Raw genomic sequence first — 23,909 nt, forward strand, 5'->3', positions numbered from 1 at the left:
GGGTCAATTCCTAGTAGCACACAACAAACAAAACAAGAAAATATATTGATAGAATAATGAAAATCCTATATATATTAAAAGTTATAGATATGGCTACAGCAGCATGTAAGGAAGTGTTGCAGCCTTCCAGTTTATTTATGTATTACAAAAGAAAAGTAATGAACTGAGCATTCAGCTATTCAGTAAACAAAAAAAAAGAGTAGAAAAATAGAGAAGAAAGCCTAAGAGGCAACAAAGATCAGAAATTACTGAGCTAGAAAACTCAGAAACAACAAAAGGACTCATAAAATCAGTAAACCTCTTTTGAAATGGGTTAAAGTCAAGGAAAGAAAATAGCAGAGAAACATAGGTAGTAACAGACAGAAAAAAGAGACTCACGACAGATCCCATAATCATTACCCATATAGCACAGAGGGTGTCTGTGTGCGTGTAAGTTTATATATGTGTAAGTTCCCTTGCCTATACAGATGCGTGGGAAACCATCGTCTGTAGTCACTCTCCCTGAACCTGGCGTTTGCTGCTTTGATTGTCTGGCCATCAGGGTCCAGGGATCCTTCTGTCTCTGGGCCTTTGCATAGCTGGTACCTTACCCTCTAAGCTATCTCCCCAGCCCATACAAGAGGATTGTGAAAACCTCCACTGCAAAAAAAAAAAAAAAAAAAGTAGAATGAAGTCCTGGAAAAAAAAAATCAACATCACATCAAAATTGGCACAAGAAGAAATGGGAATGTTCTGGTCAATTTTGAAAATTTGAATTAATGATTGAAAACATCCCACAGAGAGAGCCCAAGCAAGTCATGGTGGGACACTTGAGAATCAAGAAGCCCACTTGCACGTGCTTCCCCAGAGAGGTGGCCCTGGAGCTGATGGAAGACATGAGGCAAGCATAACCCTGGTACAACCCCAGTAATGATGACACAAGACCGAAACATTTCACACCAGTCTTAGAGAGATCCTAAAATCCCAGCAAATTGGTAACATGCCAAGTCCAACATTTGATTAGAAGAATTGTATCTCATTGCCAAGTGGGTTTACTCTAGAATGCAAAGTTGGTGATTTGCTGCAGTAATGGTAAAAGAAGAAAAAAATGTAGGTACAGAATTTTATTTGTCTTTTTACTTACTATTTCTGCCGTTAAAAGTTGTGTTTAGGGGCTAGAGAGATGGCTCAGCAAATAAGAGTGCTTGTTGCTCATGCTAAGGACCAGGATTTGGTTTCTAACACTTACATCTGGCACCCCACAACAGCCTGTAACTCCAGGTCCTGTCCTCTTGGAGCACCTGCACACACTTGTTGATGTACACACATGTTCACACATAAATACACACAATAAGTAAATAAGTTATGTCTGGCAAGTTTGGTGATGAGAGCAGTCATGTTGCTAACATCAGAGGGAAGAAATGCACTGTGGTCCTACTGCTGCATTCCTTTGATGAGAGCAAAGCCAGCGATGCAGCAGTAGAGAAGGAGTGAGCTCAAAATAGCTATCTCTGCTGGATGCAATTCCAGGTTATTCATTTTCCTTCTCTTGGTTCATGCTTACATATTCTAGAATTTCTAAAAGAAGAAAAGGTGAACGTGACATAAAGGCAAACTCTCATGGACAGAGACTTATAGTAAACACGTCTTAGTGTGACATTTCCTGTGGCACTCCTGCAATAACTCATAGCCCCATGCTACAGAGTGCCACAGGAAGAGCTACACAGCTGTCCCTTGCTGCTCTTTACCTGATAATTGCTTTCCTTCTCCATTGTTCCTGTCATTCTTTAAGATTCTCTTGAACATACTTGGGCAAGTGATTGACCAGCAGGAACCTCATCTAGGATTCTGTTTCATAATGTTGGCCTCCCAGTAAGTCACAAATAAGGGAGTGTGCTTACTTATTAGTATCTTGGTGACTTTTTTGGATATGTTCACACTTTTACTTATAAAAAGTTTTTTTTTCTTCTTTAGAAAACCAAAGTGTAGGAATTAAGCTTCACTTCTTTCTTCTTCTCCCAGAGATGACAGGCATCTGTCTCTCCAGGACTGGTCTGTGCACATTCACATGTACATGAGCAGTTGTGTGCACATGCATGCACATATACACATCCATGTTTATGTTCCTTCCTTAAAAAACACAAATGAAGACTTGCTGCATTGTTATTTTATCATCTTAATGATTCATGGTGTATTACTCTGTATTGATTCACATATTCTACATGTAAATTTTATGTTCCTAACCTGCTGCTATTACTCTATAGTTTATATGATACAGATAGCTTTTGTTTTTAAGGAAAAGCCCTGGGTCTCTGTGATAAGAAGGAAAAAAAAATGTGAGGATTAGTGAATGAAGCTTTGGCATCTAGGCCCTAGCTCATACTCCACAGCTAAGCAAGAACAGTCTCCAACTGTGCCACCTTTTGAGCCCCAGCACCACTTTCCCCAAGACTTTGCCATTTGTTCCAGTTCTGGTGTTGTGAGTCAAAACTGCTTGGAATGAAAGAAACCCCTACCACTGTGTTTACAAATGATAAAGGCAGAAAACAGTCAGAATGCAATGGACTATTGTGACTTAGCTGTATAAAATAGGTGCAAATTATGAAAAGTAATTTATTATTTTCATAGAAAAATGTTTAAAAGACTAACTATAGAGATCCCAACTAATAACCATATATTATTGTCTACTGACCATCTACTAAGAAGTTCAATCAATACAATGTTTCAAATTTTTTTTTTTCACTCCCTCACTGTTTTTGGATTGTTTGGTCAGGCACACTACCCTTCCAAGAACTGCGTTCAAAGGCAGCCAAGTGGAGTTTATGCATTACAGCACACTTTGGAGAATGTGCTGTCCATGGCTTCCTGTCCATGCCGCGTACTACTACTCTGAGAGCACCATCGTTTCACTGAAGCTGGGGGCCATTCAGCTGCCTCCATGGTGCTCACAGCAAGAGTCAGTGTGTCCACATAGAAGGTTCTTAGGATAGTACCTGGTGCATAATTATCCATCAGGGAGTGTTGGCTTTAACTAGGAAATAATGGTAGCACTGCCTCTGTGGCTAGTAGAGCTTTGGGCACAAGTGTGTTGGTCTGGAACCATGGAGCTGTCAGAGCCTTTTCCAAGATAGAGAGAGATGGAATTGAGGAGGAAGAGAAATTATAGGCAGAGTACTTTCTGCTGTCCCAGAATGAGGTTCACTTTATAAGTCACATCATTGGATTGAAAAAGCTGTAATGTAGATAGCACCCTTTCAGTTTTCCTTCAGAGGGGTGGGCCATGACATTTTTTAAAGCAACCATACTCAACAGTGTTTTAAAGTAGTTTATTAAGGCCTATTAATACAGGATCTTGTACTGAACTCACATTTTCTCCTACAGACATTACTCTCATGGTGAGAAGACTTTACCAAAGCTAGCCAGATAGTAGCATAGCACCAAAACCTAAAGTCTACCCTCTGTTTCCAAAGCCTACTCTTCCATAACCTGAAGTTCGGATCATGAGAAAGGTTGTGCTGATTGTCCTTGTCCTCTGTGAGAGAGAAGCTTGCACGTGAATTGATGTGACAAGTTTCTGCCTAGGGACCGAGAGCTCACATTTGTGCTTGGATCTCGGCCTAAATAAGAATGTGACAAGCCAGAGCCCTTGAGCTTTCCAGTTTGGATCTGTGTTTCATGATCTACTCCATCCTTCTGCCAACTGTCTGCTCAAAGCTGGAGGCAAACCAGACAGAAGCAGCGAGTACATTCCGAGGAGGAGGTAGCAGTAAACTCCTGTTCTTGTTCAAGCTTCCATATCAATCCTGACACCACACTGAGCTTCAGTTTTCTCTTCTGCCAAATGTAGAACCTGGGTGACCTTTCACACTGATCAAATGTGGGTCACCCATCTAGGGCCTTAAAAGAAAGAGACAGCTTCTTCCTTGGCTTTGAGATAGGAACTCTGGAATTCCTCATCATTGGGGCCAAAATGTACCCAAGATTAGCCTGGCTTTAAGGACTGCCTGGAAACTGCCAGGTATTCTCTCTCTTTATCTCTCACTAGGCTACTATCATAATAGTTCAGCATGATGCTTAAAGGATTGTCACTAGAACAGGTAGACCTTAGGTGAAGTACTTGCAGCCCCTAATATTGGGTACATCATGCATGGCACCTCTCCAAGACCCAGTTTCCTGTGGAGGTAGAATCTGCTTGGGGCATCTTGTGAAAATGGAGTGAGATAGGAACACAATTGTAACCTTTTAAGAAAGTGTGGTCATGTTTCTTTTATAGAGGAGGAAACTGAGGCTCTCGAAAGGGAAGTGTTTTGCTAATATTTTATGAATACTAATGAGGAGCCTGGGAAAGAAAACTGTCTTTTTTCATTAAATCTACTGTAATTTTTTTTTGTTTAGTTCCTTTGCTTCCTTAATAAAGGTGCTATGGAGAGAGGCATCAGGGGCTCAAGTTCAATGTCTTTCAAAGGAGACGCATAGAATGCTTACAACCTTCCATCATTTCAGTTCCTTCCTGAACTTAGCTTCCTTTATTTAAGGTCACACTACAAAGGCTGCATAGTTCCCCAAATAGACTATGTGGAACAGATGATCTGCAGGGCCAAAGGGATCTCATTTAGTTGCCCCTTAAAGACCCAGGAGAGCGCCACGCTAATCTCAGCACTCAGGAGGCAGAGGCAGGTGAATCTATGAGTTTGAAGCCAGCCTGGTCTACAGAGTGATTTCCAGGGTAGCCAGGCTACAGAGAGAAATTCTGTCTCAGAAAACCAAAACAAACAAACAAACAGGAAAGCAACTCTCCAAAGCCTACTTGGGACCCCTGGCTACCGCTTCCTGGGTTTGGAGTCCCTCTCCTTCCTCCTCTTGAATTACACTTAGTGGATTTGTCTGCTGCAAGCTAGACTGTAGCCCCTCTCACCCTGGACAGTGACCATATCTTAATACCCTGTCTCTCCTTGTCTGCCTAGACCCGACTCCTTCCCCCTGAAGGTGTGTGTACCTACCTCCTGCACCCCTCCCTGATGCCCTCACTCTGCTGCTGAGAAAGTCATGTCTTCACAGTCTCCATGCTTAGACTTGACTTTCCCTCCCAAAAAGAGAAAGATTCCGAAATGGAATGGAAGAGTGCTGCCCTCTTCCATGTGTTTTGTGAAGTTTCTTCACGGCAGGCCCATTCCTCCTTTGGTTTGTTCTCAGCCAGGCCTGGAGACTCCCTGGTGGTTCCTCTCTGCTCATGGAGGCTTGGCTTTCTTCTGTTACAAATTACTGATCTCTGTAGTAATGGGGCGGCAGGGCTTCGTTCCCAGAACCCCGGCCGCCTGCTCGGCTAGCTTATGCCCCAAAATAATTACACAGACACTGTATTCTTTTAAGCACTGCTTGGCCCTTTAGCTCTAGCACTTACAGGCTAATTCTCACATCCCGATCAACCCATCTCTAATAATCTGTGAGAACCGGTCTTACTGGGAAGATTCTAGCCTAGTCCATCCTGGGTCGAGCTTCATCCCGGGAGCGGGGCATGGCGTCTCTCTCAGGCGTCTGCTGCTGAGAGGAGAGCTTTCGAGTCTCTGACCTCACTTCCTCTTCCTCCCAGCGTTCTGTCCTGTTTTCTCCTCCCACCTATCCTCTAACCAATAAAATGGGCCAGGGCAGTGCCTTTATTAGCCAATGACCTTCCTCCATCATTTCCCCTTTTTCGGTTTAAACAAAAAAAAAAAAAAAAAGGCTTTAACTTTAAACACAGCAAAATTACATATAACAAAACAGTTATCAAGTAAAAGTTACAATAATCTTTATCTTAACTAAGGAAAACTATAACTATAACTAACTATTCTTAACTCCATCAAAGACTCCAGAAAGATACAATACTACCTAAGCAAACAAGAAAAAAGCAACCTTCAAAACTCTAGAAATGACAGAGACATCTTGCTGCCTGGACAGTCACCCAAAGTTCTTCTGTACCGTTGGGGCATCCATCTTCAGCCTTCAGGCCCATGCTATCCAGCAGACATTTCCATAAAGCAGGAAAATTCAAAGTCAGTTCAGTCACTATCTGTTGTGTCCTGCAGAATGCCTCGCAGACTCTTTCATGAATCAGGAACCCCGAAAGATCATCTCACCTTAGGCAAGTTCAGTAGTCCTCTCTCTGCGGGTTCTGTGTCCAGTTTATGCAATAGTCCAGGCAAGAGCAGTTTCTTGCCCAAATGGCTATCAAACTCCATAAGGTGCCTCTTCGATGCCCATCTTCCTCTTGAAGTACATTGGTGCTGCCAGGAGCAGAGTGTCTCATTGTCATGAAAAGTCCTCAGTTATTAAAACATCAAATGTCCTATTCTGTAATCTTTGAAAGACATGAAGAATGTCTATCTAAAATATATCTCTATATATCTAGAAAATCTAACTAACATGACTACAAGCTTTACTATTATCGATGATTATCCATTAACAACCTATATTTCTTAATTATACAGTACATATTTAAATGAACTACACAATCACAATACCTTAATCAAAATCAGAAACACTTATACATATAACAAAATTGACCTTAAATCTCTATCAATAAAGCAAAAGCTATACTAATGTAAATTATTCATATCTATATCATATCCCCCTTTAAATGTAAAAGAACGTTTATAAACCATATTTGGGAACATGGGCGCAGTTTTTTCTCTCCAAACTGCTTCCTGCTGAATGGGGGCGTCGTTAATTAGGTCTTTCATGGTATAACCTGTGTGCTAGTTTCATCTCAGTTGGCAGTTGAGTGAAGCAATTTTTTGAAGGCGTGCACAGGAACCATTCAGGAGGACGTGGTCCATCATACCAAATCGGAATAGAAGAAATGAACAGTGTCTCATCCTCTGTGAAAACAAAATAAGAAACTCTTTTCCAAAGTATCATATCCTTAGATACAAATTCAAAATATCTATGTTGGATTAGTTCAGCAGCATTTATAAACAAATATCTTTTAGTAGCTTTTGCTCTTTCCTCAGCATTCAAACAATTCAAAGAGAGCACAATAGCATACAGTATCAAAATTCTCTGTTTATTTTCCATCTTTGTACACCTTTGTTTTAGCCTCTATTTCGTTTATTTTTACTTTTAACTTTTTGCTTTTTGAGACAGGTTCTCTGTATCTTTGACCTGAAGTAACTCTGTAGACCAGGCTGTCTTTGAACTCTCAGAGATCCGCCTGTCTCTGCCTCCCAGGCATTCGGGATTAAAGGTGTACACTACTACACCTTGAACTCACAGAGATCTGTTTGTCTCTGCCTTCTAGGCACTGGGATTAAAGGCGTGTGCTACCACACACAACAACTCTCTTCCTTTTTTTTTTTGTTACTTTAAGAACTTTAAATTTTAGTCTGCATATATTTTTAACACACTTCAAACCATTTAGAAATTTTCTTTGTCTTTTAATCTCTCTTTACTGTATATCTCTCTTTTTCTGACCACATAAATCTTTAATTTACCAAGCAATCTCAGTAGGACTAAAGGTGTGGCTTTGCTAGCTAGATTCAGTCCATTCCTTAGCTTTCCAGCCTCATGGCGGATATACAGGCTGTAACCATGTTTACTGCAACAACTGTATGGCATTTCAAGGTCCCTGCCAGCAAGTGAGCTACAACAGACAACACTCAAGTCCTCTCTCGGTAGCCGGCCCTCCTGCCTCAAATAGTCAGAGTTTGCCCTGGCAGGACAGCCCAGAAAGCTGGCATTTTTAAACGGCACAGCTTTTTTCCTGCTACGGCTGAAAATCGAAAAGCATGTGTTCAGCTTTTCGTCAACATCATTTAAGTGTTTCGTGTCAGGACCTCTTAATGAGCTGCAGGGTTTTGCAGCTAAAGCTGAGTCAGGAAGCTTCTCTTAGATGAGAGCGCTTGCTTGCCTCTAGCAAGCAGAGTAGAACCGAGAAATGGCAGCTACCAAGAAAACATGCTTTACTCTTTCCCAAGCTTTCTCAGGCTTTCAGTGGATTCAGTTGTCCACACGTCTGGGTGCCATCTGTAGTAATAGGGGCGGCAGGGCTGCGTTCTCAGCACCCCCGGCCGCCTGCCCGGCTAGCTTATACCCAAAATAATTACACAGACACTGTATTCTTTTAAGCACTGCTTGGCCCTTTAGCTCTAGCACTTACAGGCTAATTCTCACATCCCGATCAACCCATCTCTAATAATCTGTGAGAACCGGTCTTACTGGGAAGATTCTAGCCTAGTCCATCCTGGGTCGAGCTTCATCCCGGGAGCGGGGCATGGCGTCTCTCTCAGGCGTCTGCTGCTGAGAGGAGAGCTTTCGAGTCTCTGACCTCACTTCCTCTTCCTCCCAGCGTTCTGTCCTGTTTTCTCCTCCCACCTATCCTCTAACCAATAAAATGGGCCAGGGCAGTGCCTTTATTAGCCAATGACCTTCCTCCATCAGATCTCACCAGTTTCTATCATTTCATTGAATGAAGGCTTTAAAGCTCTTTTATTGGACCACAGCACTACTCGTCAAATACAAAGGAAAATGTGATCATGCAAATAAACTCTGTTTACAAGGAGCAGTGACTTGTGACATTCATGGTCCATATTTCAGGCTGAATTATTGCCGAAAGGCAGTTGCTTGTCTGGCCTAGAGGTAGGTGCTCTCTGTAAGGATTTTCTACTTGATGTTGCATATCAGCTTCTTGCACACTAACAGAATTTAATTGCAGTGGAAGTGTTACCACAGAGTTTCTGTATCCACCTCTTGCTGTTTGTTAATGGGCTGGTTGGCCATGTGTATGGGAGGAAAGGTGAAGTGTTTGGCATCGCTTTGTCGCTTGGGCAAGTTCTTCTCTGTGAGCTTCATTTTTCATGTGATGAATGTGATGGTGATCCCGCCCTTTGGGGGTGTTATGAGGTGTCAACCACGGAAGCAAGTAAATGACACTATATGTTAAAGCTCATAATAAACCACAGTGCACCATCCAAGGGGTCATTAACAAAATGCCTGTGCCTTCGAGCTCTCCCAGTCACAAGCTGCTCTGAGCTTCTGTTACCTTGTCCATGGTAGTCCTCCCAGTAGCCTCTGACACTTCCCACAGTCTCTTTGGGCAAAGGAAGAGTGGACCCCTAGGGCTAAGAACTGTGCAGACCTGGATAGGAAATAAACTGTGCCCTGTCCACAGGGACTTTTTTAGTAATGAAAGCACCCATTGTGCTATGTGGGCTGAGAACTTCCACATGAATTGACTTTTTCTTGCCCCTCCTTTCTGAAAAGTCCCCCCCTTATTTTATCATTAGGTAGTAATTAGTATTCAAGGGAAATTGGTCTTAATATATTAAAATTGGTTAAGTGCATTTAGACCTGTACCACAGCCAATGTCTTATTGGAAAATGTAATTGGGGACTCTGTGTATGTAATTAATTGAATTACAATTAAGAACTTTCATTAAGCGATACACTGGTACATTAGAGCAGTAAGGAAACATGTTTGACGAGCTGCAGACCCTGTCTGGGCTGTAAGTGAGGGCACAAAGCCTTGCACTCTTCCAGTTGGCTCCTGGCCTCAGAATGTGCCCTGCTCCCCCAGTCATGGTTTTAGTAATGCATCAGGTGACATTCCTGCAGTGATTAGATGGGAGCTGGGTTTCTTCCAGCATTGTACTCTGTCTCTTGATTTTGGACCTCAGTGTTAGTCAGATTTTCTAGTCCTTAGGTATTCTGCTATATAAACTGTCCAGTGTTAGGATCCCTAGTGGGGAAAAAAAAGCACATTACTTTCCCTGAGTTCTGAGCAGAAGCAAAGACACATTGGAGGAAGGAGTGATAGGGATTTTGCCAGCCTAACTTGCAAGTAAACCCATCATGAGACCTGTTTCCCATCCTGCAAATGGTCACACTCCAGCTCTCAAGGATGGTTGTGTTCACTTTGAACGTGTGTTTGTTCACTTGTTCTTTATATACTGACATTGGATCAACGACAACTACAGGGTTGAAGAGGAGCCAGCAAAACACTAGTCCCAATATACTGGAGAGGTGAGGGTCATTGAAAAGCAGAGAAAAGACACTGACCCAGTGTGCCCACAGCAGGAGGGGGAGCAGATAAAGGGGCTCAGCAGCCCCAAGTCTGCCTTTTAGGTGCCAAGAGAAGGCTTGGGTTTAAGTGGCCGGGCAAAAGGAACGCAGTCTTGGTCAAGGTGTAGCCTGCCTGTCACTGGTCCTTCATATCTCAGCTCCGTTCTCTCCAGCAAGGTGTTTTGATAAAGAAGCCTCATTCTCATGTGAATGTGAAGGGGCATCTGTCCTGTGAGGTTTTGCTCTTCTTGTAACTCACAGTGACTAAAGTAATTCGCTTCTGTTCCTTCTATCAAAAATCTGTACAAAGCGAAGGCAGAGATGCCAGGCTACCATGTACTTTTGCTACCTGGTGGGCCCAGGTGAAGAGTGGGTGCTTTTATTTAGCAAAGGTGACTTTTGAGTGACCGTTTTGAGAAGAATCAGCTTCTTTGAAAAAAGGGGAAAATTAGTTAAAACAATAGGTAAGCAAATGTTGTAAGCTAGATACCGCCCATCTGAAGCCCCAAGACAGAAGTGTGTGGCACTGAGACGACTACCCTGACCTGGGCAGGGGTGCAGGGTGAGCTGAGGGCTGAGCAGGCTCCTTCTGTGATCTGTTCTCTCAGAAATTCTACAAACCTAAAACTGCTTCTTTCTGATCCCCTCATAAAGCAAGATTACCTTGATTTATTGAGGGAGAGCTGACATCTCTACGTGGGAAGTCCTCCAGCAGACTGACTCTGGCTCTAGGAGTTTAATCAATTAAGCACTGTGACAGCAAGGATTCCTGCTCAGGTTGTAGCATAGCCAATATCCTACTGTGTGATTTTGGTGGCTTTAAAGAGAATACTGCAGAGGGGCCTGTGTGTGTTATAGTATATCACCTATTGATCGTTTTTAGAGGCCAGCAAAAATGATTAGCAGCTGAAGGGAAGTGTTTAATAGAGGAGAAGCTTTGGGCTTATGGGACTTTGGGGACTTAAACGGCTTCTGGGGGGGAAAAAAAGTGATGAATGCAGAGCACTAAGGAAGAGGTTTTTCTTCATGACTTACTCAGGCATCCAGTGTTGGGTCTGACTGGTAAGTCCCTGATTCCTTTGTTCCAGCGGGGCACTCAACACAGTTATGACCTGTGGCATTGTATAGCTCCAGCCCACTGAAGGAATCTTTACTTAAAACAGCTTGTGCAATGGTTATATTGAGGATTCCATTCCTGGCTCCAGCTTTCCTGCCTCACTTTTTTTTTTCTCACTTGTTTGGGGATGTTATCACCTGACCTAAAAAGACTTTGGGAAATGTCCATAATACTGAACATACAGCATCTGGCATAGTACATAGAGTACAAGACCAGTAAATGGCAGGCTGAATCCCTGTTCTCAGTGCACCCTCTCTTTTGAAGGGTCTGGATGGTGTGGTGAGCATGGTGAGTTCTGTAGACCCAGGTCAACTCAGCTTCTGCTGACCACAAAACTTCTTGGATCATGACTTATGGTTGCACAGTTTTGCTGGCGGCTTTGGGTGGACATTTACTGAGTGACAAACAGTATGCCATATAGAGTGGAATTTCCGTGCTGGCAGGGTGTGCCTCTCCACGAGGAGACCACAGATATGTATGTGGAATAGTCTCAACGAGAGCTTTCCCCAGAGAACTGCAGGTTACAAGAGAGAAACCAAGGACAGTTCTGTTAAACTAGACTTTGAAGCATAAACATTTTGAAAAGGAAAGGATGCCCTGGCCAGATGGTACAATCTGAGCGGAGACCAACTTGTCTAAAGCAAGGGGTGGGTAGTGAACAGGATTGCAAGACTTTGAGATAGCATGGTGGGGGCCATAGTTTGTTTTTCCTTCTCCAGTCGGTTCTCTGCGCAGCAGTGTTTTTCTGCGTGCCAGAACTCCCTGCCTTTAGACTCTCTCCTCTCCTGCCCCTGTCCTTCTCCCCTTTCACCTTTTTCCTCTCACCTCTTCCCCTTCTCCCTCTCTTCTCTAGCCAAAGGCAAGCACTCGCTCTTTTCTAAAGAGTCCCTTGCTCTGTGTACTTCCTTGTTTTCTCATCTTTTTTCTCAGAATTCCTACTCCTTTCTCATCACCCGAGAACCCTGCGTCCTCAGTCCCTTCACTGGCCTAATAACATCTACTCTATGGTGTTGTTTGTGGGTTGGAACGAACAGGTCGTCAGGGTTGTGTCATGAGAACCTGAAAGGTGAGGATGTAGCAGAGGACATTTGCCTTCTGGTTGGGTTCTAGGGATTTTTACAGGAAATGGAAGTTGCTTTAGCTTACACTAGACTAGGCCTGTTAGTCTTGGTCTGAGACCCACTGAGCCAGGGGGTGAACTTGAAAGTCCTGTGTAACTTGCTCTGTGGATACAGGAAAAATGCCAATAGCATATAATGAGTTCATCTGAGCTTTGACTTAATGACTAGTGCCTACTTGTTTGAAAGAAAGCCATGTGCCTCTAAATGTTTCCCTCGGTGCCTATAAAATCACGTGTATGAAACACTTTTTGAAGTGGGGAATTGTAGTTAGCCTTGGTTCTCAGCACTGAGAGCACACTGTTCCTCTGGAATATGTGTGTAGATGTTTTCAGCTGAGCTTGCTGTCAGGGTGCAGCACGTTCACACAGGCCTGACTCCACCTCTGTGTCCCATCATGGTGTCCAAATGGGCACCAAGGACAGGAAGGGCATATTCATCCACAAAGTCAGCAGCTCTCAAACTTTTTCTGTTAGAACCCCTTTATACAATTTAAAGTTAGTGAGGTGGGACTGGGGGTAAAACTTGGAATCAGATCAGATGTTTAGTTCATTCAGGACCTCGGATTCAATCCCCAGCACCAAAAAGGAGGGAGACTGTTTGTCATTGTGTATTATCTTGATTTGAGAACTTTTGTTTTCTGTATAATTTCAGGGAGAACAGTGTGACTTAGGCTGGCCTGTAACTCTCAATCCTCTTGTTCCAGGCCCCTAAATACTGGCATTATAAGTGTATGCACAACCTGGTTAATAAAAATATATTGACAACTACAAAAAATGTATTGTCTATTTCTAGAAATAGAAACAGAAATTTGTGTTTATTAAGTCATTAGAAAGAGTAGATCAGTTAGCATAAACATTTTTGTGAGAAAATAACCAGATTTTCTTTGAAATTTTAATGAGAAGAGTAGCACTGATATACTTTCTCTTCTCCCCACCCACTCCTATCCCACCCACAGCCCCCAGCTCTGAGGTAGCATGTGTTGTAGCCCAGACTGACCTGAACTTTTTGTATTGATCTTGATCTCCATTTACTAGGATTACAGGTGTGTACTTCCATGCCTGGTGTATGCAGTGCTAGGGCGTCCTGGTTTTTGTGTGCCCAGGGCCTTGCACATGCTTAGCCACCTGAGCTGGAGCTCAGTCCTGTTGTATGTTTTTGCACATTTCTGTCTGGCTAATAGAATATTCTAGGTCTTCATATCTGCTTCTGTACTCAGTTCGTTACAATATATGTTTGGGTTGTAGTATAGGAAGAAAATTTGTCTTGACACAGATACATTATTGAAACAGAGGAGAGAATTTCCGTACCCTTTTCACATAATCGTTGGTATTAATTTTCATTTATATCAAAATTCAAGTGATAGTTTCCTAAAGGTTAATTGCAACGTGAAATCAGAACTCCTTATTACGACGTGCACTTGTAAGGGAATAGGGTAAAAGGCAAAAGATGTTTTACTGTTACTATGAAAACAGTATAGGACCTTGGGGCCTGAGGGGAGCTTGGAGGTAGATGTGCCCACCACTGGCCCAGACCTAGACTTGGGGGATCTCTGAGTTTGAATTCACTGTTCTAGCCACATTTTCTTGTCCTGGGGTCAAGGGGGTGGGCATGCAGATAGATGTAGGAACAGCTTTTAGCACAGCCTGAGAGGAGGGGAAGAATGAAAATGGCAAAGAAACACACAGACTCCAGTGTCTGGTGATCCTATCCCACGTGTTGTAAATCCATAATGAGTGGCCGAAAGCTAGGATGTTAATGTACATCTGGCTTTATAGCCATGGTCTGTCTTCACAGCACCCACTCTTTCTTCTTTACTGTAGGAACTAGGGTCACCTTGGACTTGGTCCCATTATTGCCTCCTCTGCTTCCCTTTGTGTTTCTCACCCCAGCCTGTTTGGCCTTTCTTCCCCTGAGTCAGGGAACAGACTCCATTCTGTGGTCCTCCTGATTTTCTTCCAGGGAATTAGTCTGCTTCCTCTAAGATTCTATGTTGTACCCAGATCCTTCCTAGGTGCACTCTTCCAGAGCCTTACTGTCAGTCCATCTGTGCTCTGGTGCCCAAGTCACTACTGAGACCCACCCCAGAGTGTGAGCTGTCACATTCAGCCCTGAGTTACTGCACCGTGAGCGTTTTGACACAATACATTATGGTAATGCAGAGCACATAGAGACATTAACACTCCTGACTTTGACAGAGTGTACTGTGAAGTCTTTGAAGACACCATTATAATTTATCTTGTCACTCATGAGGAGATCTGGTTCAGCTTTAATGTATATGAACACAGTGTGGCTTTTGTCTTATTTAATTGCTTGTGACCTTTTTAATTGCTAATTTAACAAAATACTAAAGGGTTATGTTTCAATTACATTAATGATTTAGGGAGGGTTTTTGTGTGTTTGTTTTTTTAGACATTCTGGTTCTCTCTACTTTTCACTTTGAGAACATAAAATGTCATCTTGAACAGAAGTAGTGTTTTACTGTGAAGTTGATAGTACAATAATGATTTCCATATGCAAATGACATAATACCAAGTATCTTGCATCTGTGGTTGGGTTCCACCTTCTCCAAGGTACAGACACGCAAGATTTACACACTAATCCACTGCATTTTTCTGGTCAGTGCTTTGCTTCAGGTAGCTCACTTGAGATAAAGTGCCTACTGCAGATGCTGTTAATACACCAGACTTGTCTACTGGTTCTGTTCCTTTGTGTTCTGTAGCTGGGTCATAAGTTCCTCCCAGTACTTCTCATACTCTGCACTGCTGGATGGGTGAGACAGACACATGTACACACAGATAAACCCAACACTCAGTGGCACTCCTGGGCCCACCTGAAAACTGTCCGTGGGGCTCGGAGCTGCTGTTTCAGCAGCCAGAACACGAGGGAATGCAGGACAGCGCCTTCCCTGTTCCCTTGATGCTGTGCCTTCCTGATCTTAAGAGCCAGCATGCCCCTGACAGGGGCCATGACTTAGAACTCACTCAAGCATCAGGAAACCTAAGTCCTCAATGGGATGTGAATTTACCCTGGCAGAGAATAGAAGGTCAATGTGTGAAGCATTAGTGTTGAACCAGCTCCAGCTATGAAAGCCTAAAATTAATAGAAGGAAATTGATAAGCCTTGCTAGTTATTCCATAGCTTAAGACCCTAACTAAAATCCATCTGCCCATTATTAACATTTCAGCAAAATATAAAGTTTTCATTAATCTCCCACAGTAAAGTTAGTCATGAAAACTGGCACTTGTTTGAGCTTTTAGGACACATTAGCTGATGTATTAAACAGAACGCGTCCTTCTTCAGCAGCTTCTGCAAGAAACTAAATCAATTTTCAGCCGTATTTATGCACCACTTTATCTAAAAGCATCTGAATTATCATTTACAGCTAAGATGCTTTATTAGCAGCTGGCATTGAAATTGCTCAGTAAAAAATTGTATGTCACGTGTAGTAATTTTTAACTTGGTTTTAATCCAACATCATAAAATGTAAAAATCTTAAGTATGGGGTTTTGTTGTTGTTGTTTTATTTTGGTAATTGGCATTTTAACATAATAAGCTATTACTCTTTCCAAATCAAATACCTGCAATGTTTAGAAAATAGCAATTAGTTACAGTTCCAGAAGCTGTAGAACTCAGGGCTAAGCTCTATCTAATGTGGTGTTCTCAGTAAGGAAAAAAAAAAAAAGGCTGAATTGGACTTTCATATTTAAGAAATAAAGAATGCTTTCTTTATAATTTTCATGTATAAAAATCCTAAGATAGAAATGAATGCTTTTTGGCAGTTATGTTTCTATTAAGATGTAGTTTTGACAAAGTAAAAGACTATGCTAAACTTTCCTCCCAGTTTTCATTCTGATGTCACATTTCCGAGGAGACATTGAGGGCCATGATCTGTCCCAAATCACTGGTGCTTCAAAGAATGAAACCAGTCCACAAATGGCTCTTGCCGTGGGCGCGTCACTCAGTCCTACAGTAAGATACTGGTTAAGTCACTGCCGCACACTGCACTTGCACTAGGCTCCAGCCTTGTTCGCACAGCAGTGAGGAGGACAACGCGATCATGGTGACTGCCCTCCTGTGGCTTACAGTCTGGAGGCAGAGATAGGTGATGACTTGGTGGACACTGGCCTATAGAAGATAGAGATGCAGTGTCAGGAGCCATACTAGATTTGGGGGCTTGGAGTCAGGAAAATCTCCCTTCTTGGAGCCTCATTTGACCAGGCTTTTGAAAAGGAATAGGAAGGAGAGTGGAAAGGACAGGGAGCAGGGCGCTCTGAGCATGGAGGATGAGGACATGTGCAGTATGGTCTAAGATAGGACTGTGTCCAAGGTGTGTCACATCCTTCCCATGGGAACAGCCTAACACAGGGCTGTATTTTTCATATGAAAGACCATAGTGTTTGGAAACAAAACATACACCTGCTAAGAACTGAGTTCAGTGTAAAAGAAGAGAAACAGACTTATTTAAAAAGTCGGCCTGAAGGCAAAGAAAAGCATGGAGTTGTCAGGCTGTGAAGATACCCAAAGCTAGTTAGTACTTTTGCTCCCACAAACTCTGTCTGAAGGAATTCTGGACATTTGCCTGTGGTTTGCCTTTATTTAGTGTGGCCTTGGGATATGCCTTAACTTCCCATCGGTTTGAGATGGAAAATTCTAGAACCCTCCATGTTGTCATGAGGTTTAACCTGAATAAAGTACTTGACATCATGACTGACACGGGTAACACACTGCCCATTATTGATTTAGAAGTTTTGTGTGAGCACACCATTTGCCTGTGCTGTTCTCAGGAGAAAGCATAAAGATAAGTAAGAAACTTCCCTGGCCTTTGTGAAACTCTTACATTAGGACAAAGCAGCCACCAAGCACTTGTAAAACAAGGCTGAGTCTGAGCCCCTCTGGATACCGTTAGTCATTTTATATATTAGATTCTTTACATGAATTTTGATGTTCTATGAATGTCAAAGACAAATTCACAGAGGTAGTCACTCACCTAAGATCATACAGCAGATGAGATGGGAGTTGAACCAGGTCTGCTCAGCTCTGATCCAGTATATACCAGCTATTGTAGATGTGTGTCAGAGCCACTAAAATAGATTTCATGGAAGTGGTCAAGTCTGTGCTAGCCTGGGGAAGGGAAAGATTTTGGCTGTTCTGAGGTATCTGAAGGAGTAGTGTAGGCCACGAACAAGACCCAGCAACTGCGCTTCAGACTCTGGGAACTGGCATTGGTTTGCCTTTGCTTGATGGAACCTCGAACCTAGGAGCAGTCTGCAGCGGTTGGGAGGATCTGAGATAGGCATTATGAAGACTGGTAAGAGATTGGAAAACTCTTCAGTCACTTAAGCCGGCCTGCTTTCACTGCTGGCTGTAGAAAGGACTTCACTGAAGGGGCCTGAGATCCAGAGAACGCTGTAGAGCACCAGGCTTTGTGACCCATGTCATGTCACATGGTGTGAGTGACCAGAAGGTCTTGTGACCAGATCATAGAGGCAGCCCAGCAATCCGAAGGCCCGCGAAAGGCCCCTGCCTGAGGCAGGGGAAGCTCTCAACCATGGCAAGGGCTGCTAAGCAGACAGACAGGTTAGGGATTTGGAAGGGGCAGGGTTCTTCAAGGAGCATGGGTGATGTCCATAATCACCACACTCCCAGATTTTGACCAACGCAATGGAGACCACGCTGCCTGAGAGCGTGAGCAGGATGCTGCCATTCTTTTCTCCCACTGCCCAGCCAAGGGCCTGCCTTGGAATAGGCAGTGTTTGTGGAATTAACTGTTGAATGATTAATACGTTAGCATTCTCTGTTTACTGGAATGGCATTATTAAGTCATCGCTCAGCCTTTTCTCCTCCAAATTAAATAGCCCGTATTATTTTAATTTATCCCAAAGCATTTTAAGCAGACACCATTTGCCAAGCCTCATGTATCTTTATGTGTTAAACTGTTTTTTCCTCCCTAGGTTCAAGGGCAGACGGAGTTTTTGAGGAGGATTCACAAATTGACATCGCTACAGTACAGGATATGCTTAGCAGCCACCATTACAAGTCATTCAAAGTCAGCATGATCCACAGACTACGGTTCACAACTGATGTGCAGTTAGGTGAGTATGTGTGGAGATGCAGGGGAAGAAATGGCGTGCAACTTTTATGTGACCTGGATGAGTAAAGATAATTTGTTTTCTGAGGAAATGTTAAACAATGAAATTTAAAGCATGTCCTTTTCCCATCCGAGGGCTCTGTCTTTTCTTCTTTTTGAAAGAGAACTCACTTGAGACTATCTGCAAACTGATGGACCTGTGGGAAGTTTCGTGACTCCTCTGGTCCTGGTCCTCTTGGGATCCTACAGGAGACCTGTCCTTATTCTCCAAGTTCATAGCTTCCATGTTTAGGAAGCTTCACAGTGATCTTAGAGGTTATATTTGGGTCTCACTAGAAAAATCCAATACTTGGTTTCAACAAATGTCTGAGCTTGATTTGTTCTTATTAAGCACTAGATTTCTGCTTTTACTTAATCCTAACAGGAATAGAAAATTTACCTTAATCGTCAACATGATATTACTAGATCATCAGGGCTGCATTATCTAGGTGTCCACTGTGTCTGCATCACTGCTCACTGCTTCCCTCGTACTCTTTACTGCCTAGAAGGTGGCAGTTTTTGCTATCCCACTTGACAGAGGTGATGATGAAGGGCAGAGATAGCCTCATGACCAACTCACACAGGCTGGTGGTACTGTCATGTGGAACCCAGGTCTGACCAGCTCGTATCTTCTGCCCACTAACAAAGATCTCATGCATGGGGAGAGGAGAAGCTGGGAGGGCACCACGCTCACATAGCAAGGGAGTTGACTTGTAACCCTGCCATATCTCTCTCCTGTAGAGCCTTGTTTGCCTATTGCACAAGGGGATAAAGATTGAATCTAATTCTAACATTGCTAAGTTTATATTTCTTTTTTTTTTTTTAAAGCTTTTCGAGACAGGGTTTCTCTGTGGCTTTGGAGCCTGTCCTGGAACTAGCTCTTGTAGACCAGGCTGGTCTCGAACTCACAGAGATTCACCTGCCTCTGCCTCCCAAGTGCTGGGATTAAAGGCGTGCACCACCACCGCCCGGCTTAAGTTTATATTTCTTATAATAAAATCTCTGATATTGTCATTAATTTGAATCTAGCTTCAAAAAGCTAGTATTCTATCATAATATGTATATGTGTGTGCAGATCTGCCCACCTGTAGAGCTCAGGTGTCTTCCTTCAGTTGCTCTCTACCTTATCTTTCGAGACAGCGTCTCTGACTAACCCTGAGCTCACCAATTTGGCTAGCCTGGTTGACCAGCAAGTCCCAGGGTCCTGTCTCCGACACCCCACTGGCCTTTTACTTGAGTTCTTGGAATCCGAAGTCAAGGCTGTTATCACACACATTTTACCAACTGAGTCATTTTCCCAGGCCCCTTTCTAGTTTTGTTGACAGGAACTTGCCATATACTGAATGTTCAGCTTCGTGGTTAAGAGATAGGCAGCTAAGCCTCAACTGGCTTAAGGCTGTGGCTCCCTCACTAGCTGCCGTGTAACCTTAAACCAGGTTCCCTGTCTTTCTGAGCCTTGGTTCTGCCCTGTTCCAGGAGCTCAGCCAGAGCTAAATAGTAAGACCGTATCTCAACAACAAACTTAACATAAAATTGCTGAGTGCTGTACGAACTAGGAGTGTTCGTTTCTGATGTCTCTCATAGAGAGAAAATGCAAAGGCTGCCCTGGAAGAAGGCAGGTGTCTAGTACTGGCATGAAAGCATTTTCCCAGCCTGCTCAAGGTCCTCAGTTCAGTGTCTCCCCACCCCCTTCTGCCTGTACTTTGAATGCAAATGGCACCATAGGAAGTGATACTGTTAGAAAGTGTGGCCTTGTTGAAGGAAGTGTATCACTGGGGGTTGGCTTTGAGGTTTCAGATGCTCGAACTTTGGCCCAGTGTCACTCTCTTCTGCTGCCTGCAAAACCAGATGTAGAACTCTCGGCTACCTCTCCAGCACCATGTCTGCTGGTGTGCCACCATGCTTCCCACTATGATGATAATGAAGTAGACCTCAGAAATGTAAGTCAGCCCCAATTAAATGTTTCCTTATAATAATTGCTGTGGTCATTGTGTCTCTCCACAGCAATAAAACCCTAAGACAGCCTCCCCTCAAATGCTCCAGACAGCCTTGTTGGCATGAGTGGTTTCTGGAGGAGCTATATTTTCCTAGAGCTCTGCTTCCTTACACTGTGGACTCTGACCCACATGGGTTTGCATAACTGAATGTGGAGATTTCAGAAGATCTGATTCAAAAACCATGATGTAATAAATCTGAGGGGTTTGCCATGTTGGTTATGAATGCCATCTGTACTCTGCAGTATTCATGTGTCACACCATCTCACACCAACAACATGGGCACCTCAGCTCAGATCTGAGCAGACTATTACATGTTATGAATTGCTGTGTTTGTACTATACATATATTGTTTTCAGGCTAGAGAGATGCTCAGTGGTTAAGATCATTCATGCTTTTCTAGAGGACCACACCCATGTTGTGGCTTGTAGCCATCTTAAATTCAATTCCAGGGGATCTGCATCCTCTTCTAACTTTCACACAGGCTGGTATCTGAAGGCCCTGAGGTTATTTGAGGCATCTAGCCCACGTGGAACACTCGAGAGGAGGTCAGTCTCCCACATTTGTATCATGATGAAGTCCCCAGCAATGAGTGCTGCGACCACACACCTGTCGAGCAGCACAGGAACTGTAGGAAGAGCTGGGGACTGTAAGAGGTCACCACCAACGCCTTTGGAAGGACAGACAGACATCTCCACTGGGTCTGGATAGCACTTGAACTGCCAGGTGCCCAGGATACGCATCGGGGTACCATTACTGAATTTGATGTGCTGGCTGTGATGGCCACACCTGGCAAACCCATCCTCAACTGTTCCTCTACCCTGTTTTGAGACAGGATCTCTCATTTAATCTGGAGCTTGCCAACTTGGCTGTGGTCTCCAGCAGTCCAGAAATTCTTTTGTTTCCACCTTCCTAACACTAGGAATACAGCGCTGCCACACTTAGAGTTTTCACATGGGTTCCAGAGAGTCAAATTTATGCTTGTACAGAAGACAACAAATGAGCTTCCTCCTCAGCCCCTGGGTCTGCTTTTTCTGATGGCTTCTTTCTAGGAAATCCTATCCTTGCTAACTGCCATCATGGCAAGGGTCAAGCAGGATATTCCAGAGGCCCCCTGCTCTGTCCGCAGTGTGAGAAGCAATGCCTGGAATGACCACAGACCCCAGGCCTGCCTCCCATTCTTCTCCAAAGGCAAAAGGACAAACTTATATTTACCTGATTCTGACCTGGAGATTCATCCCAAGACAGAAAGACCACACGAGTCTGTTGTGGAGGAGCAGGGTTCTGTAGTCAGCCCTGGGTTCCTCCCTCTGTACCGCAGTGGCACCCTCCCTCTTCCACCTTAGTTGTTACCATGTATAAAGCCAGTGTTATAAAAACTTTCCTTCTAGGGTTGTGAGGGAGTATCTGGCCCACAGAAGCTGATTCTAAACAGTAGCTTAGCCTAGCTCTGATGCTTGTCCTTATCTATGTTGCCTTTTGCCACCTCTCCTAGTTGCTCCAAACTGAGTTGCTCAGATTTGGAGATGCCTCTCCGAATCTTGTAGCCACAGTAGATACCTGTGAGACTAAAAAGGGATAAAGCTGGTGTTGCCCGTGTCCCTCTCCATAATGGAGTTCTCTGAAGTAAGGCTGGGGAGATCCCAGCTCCAGGATACTTGCAGTGGCGCACATGGTGCCCTCTGGTGGACAGACTCGGCTCTGGGGTGTGTCTAAACAACTGTCAAAATGTTTGTTTCTCTTAGATGCTAAGCTCAAACTTTGGCATCAAAAGCAGAAGCTTCACTGGTTACTCCTAAGAAATTCTGTGACAGTCAGATAAACTGCCCTTGAGTAATGAGTAAGTTTGTTCCCAGGTAGGTCAAGTGTCTAACATTTGAGTCTCCCACCTTACAGAGTACATGACAACCCCTCAACTCTCAAAACACACTTGCAACAACAGGAATTCTTTCCCGACAGTCAGGGCATCAGACAGCACTCTCTTCTTAAGTATTCACATTCTGAGATCAGTAAATAATTTATTTTAGTTCACCTGACCTGCTAGGTGCTTCAGATCACTCCTGACACTGATGGAGAGTCTTCCCACCCATCCATCCTGTGTCAGTCAGATTAGAGATTTCCTCTGGCCCTGTGCTGAGTGCCTATCTGCAGCATTTGCCCAGCATCCCTGCTTACCCACAGAGAGCCACCATCCACTTGGAATCCATGGTACAAAGGCCCACACAGCAGAAGGTGGAAACCTGGGGCTCTGCCCTGCAGCTGCAGCTGCCTGTCTTCTGATGGGGCAGAAGGGGCCCACACTCTGGTTACCATCTGCCATTTGCTTCTAAGAAAGCCAGGGGATAAAAGACACCAGACTTTGCCCTGTAAGACTCAAATGTAATTCAGTTTTCTACCAATCTATGACTGAAGCACTAGTGGAGTCTGTAAATAAAACCCATGACAAAAGTCTAACTTTTAAGATATTGGCAAGAGTGAATGGGAGATGGCTCAGTTTGTATAGTGCCTGCACACAAACATTGAGGACCTAAGCTCAATACCCAGCACCCATATAAAAGCCAGGTTACAGTGGTATGTGTATATAATCACAGTGCTGGGGAGGCAGAGATAGAAGGATGCATGGGGCTTGCTGTGCCAGTCAAGCTGCACTGGGGAGCTCCAGGTTCAAAAACAAAGGTGGAAAGTGATTGAGGAAAGCATCTTGCATTGACCTCCAGCTTCCACATGAATATGCACACACATGCACATGTTTCTAAGCACGCGTGCGCGCACGCACACACACACACACAAATACAAAAGAACCAAAAAAAAAAATCAGACTAGGAATGCAGCTCAAGGAGGAACACTTGCCTGTTAATGAGCCCTTGGTTCTAGCCCTAACACTATGATAATGTTGACCAATTGTAGTGAACTATCAGTAAGTTAGAGGCGGCTCTCAGTTAGCTTGTGTTTAATATGTACCTGGCACTTTGATAACCAGACTCTGTGTGCATTAATAGTTGGACTCACAGAACTGTTATCTGACATAGCCACAGTTTACCTGAGGAAACTGAGTGTAGGGACCTTCCCTGGATGCAAGCCCTCGCTGTGCTGATACTCAAATTCAGTAACAGTTCACAGCTTACAGACCACCCTTGCTACCCCATTTAATCTACTTGGTACATCAGCATCGTAGCCCCATTTCCTGACCGAGAAAACTAAGGCTTGAAGGATTTGATGAGATAATACAGCATGCGAGAAACATGTAGCTATTATTTAATAGCTACTAACTTGCTTTACCTCCCATTCAGTCACCAGAATACACAGTAGGGTTTCTAGGGAACTGGGACAGAAGCCCAGTGCCAAACACCGAACTCCAGCTGTAGCACCAGAGATGCCTCAGCCATCCCCTGCCTGACTTGCACAGAGAAAGACCCTGTGAACACCTTTCCCTCTGATCCTTCCTGGCTCTGGGGTGGCTGAGAGTGTCAGCTCCCACACTTCTTGTGTAGACCTGATCCTCACTGTGGCTGTTTCTGTAAAACGTTCTGAGAATGT

The 23,909-nt window shown here is 43.7% G+C and overlaps 1 protein-coding gene across 10 annotated transcripts in view; it reads left to right on the forward strand.

Moving 5' to 3' along the window:
- Mapkap1 (MAPK associated protein 1) overlaps window positions 1-23,909 on the forward strand; it is a 254,905-nt gene that overhangs the window by 194,548 nt on the left and 36,448 nt on the right. For all 10 annotated transcript variants that reach the window (XM_041674614.1, XM_041674611.1, XM_041674617.1 and 7 more), the window contains one exon: window positions 18,203-18,343. In XM_041674614.1, the coding sequence (XP_041530548.1) occupies window positions 18,203-18,343 (141 nt within the window). The remainder of the gene's footprint in view (window positions 1-18,202; window positions 18,344-23,909) is intronic.

This window comes from Microtus oregoni, unplaced genomic scaffold (genome assembly GCF_018167655.1).
Source record: "Microtus oregoni isolate MIOR12 unplaced genomic scaffold, Mior012 000025F_ref0000491, whole genome shotgun sequence".
Lineage (NCBI taxonomy): Eukaryota > Metazoa > Chordata > Mammalia > Rodentia > Cricetidae > Microtus > Microtus oregoni.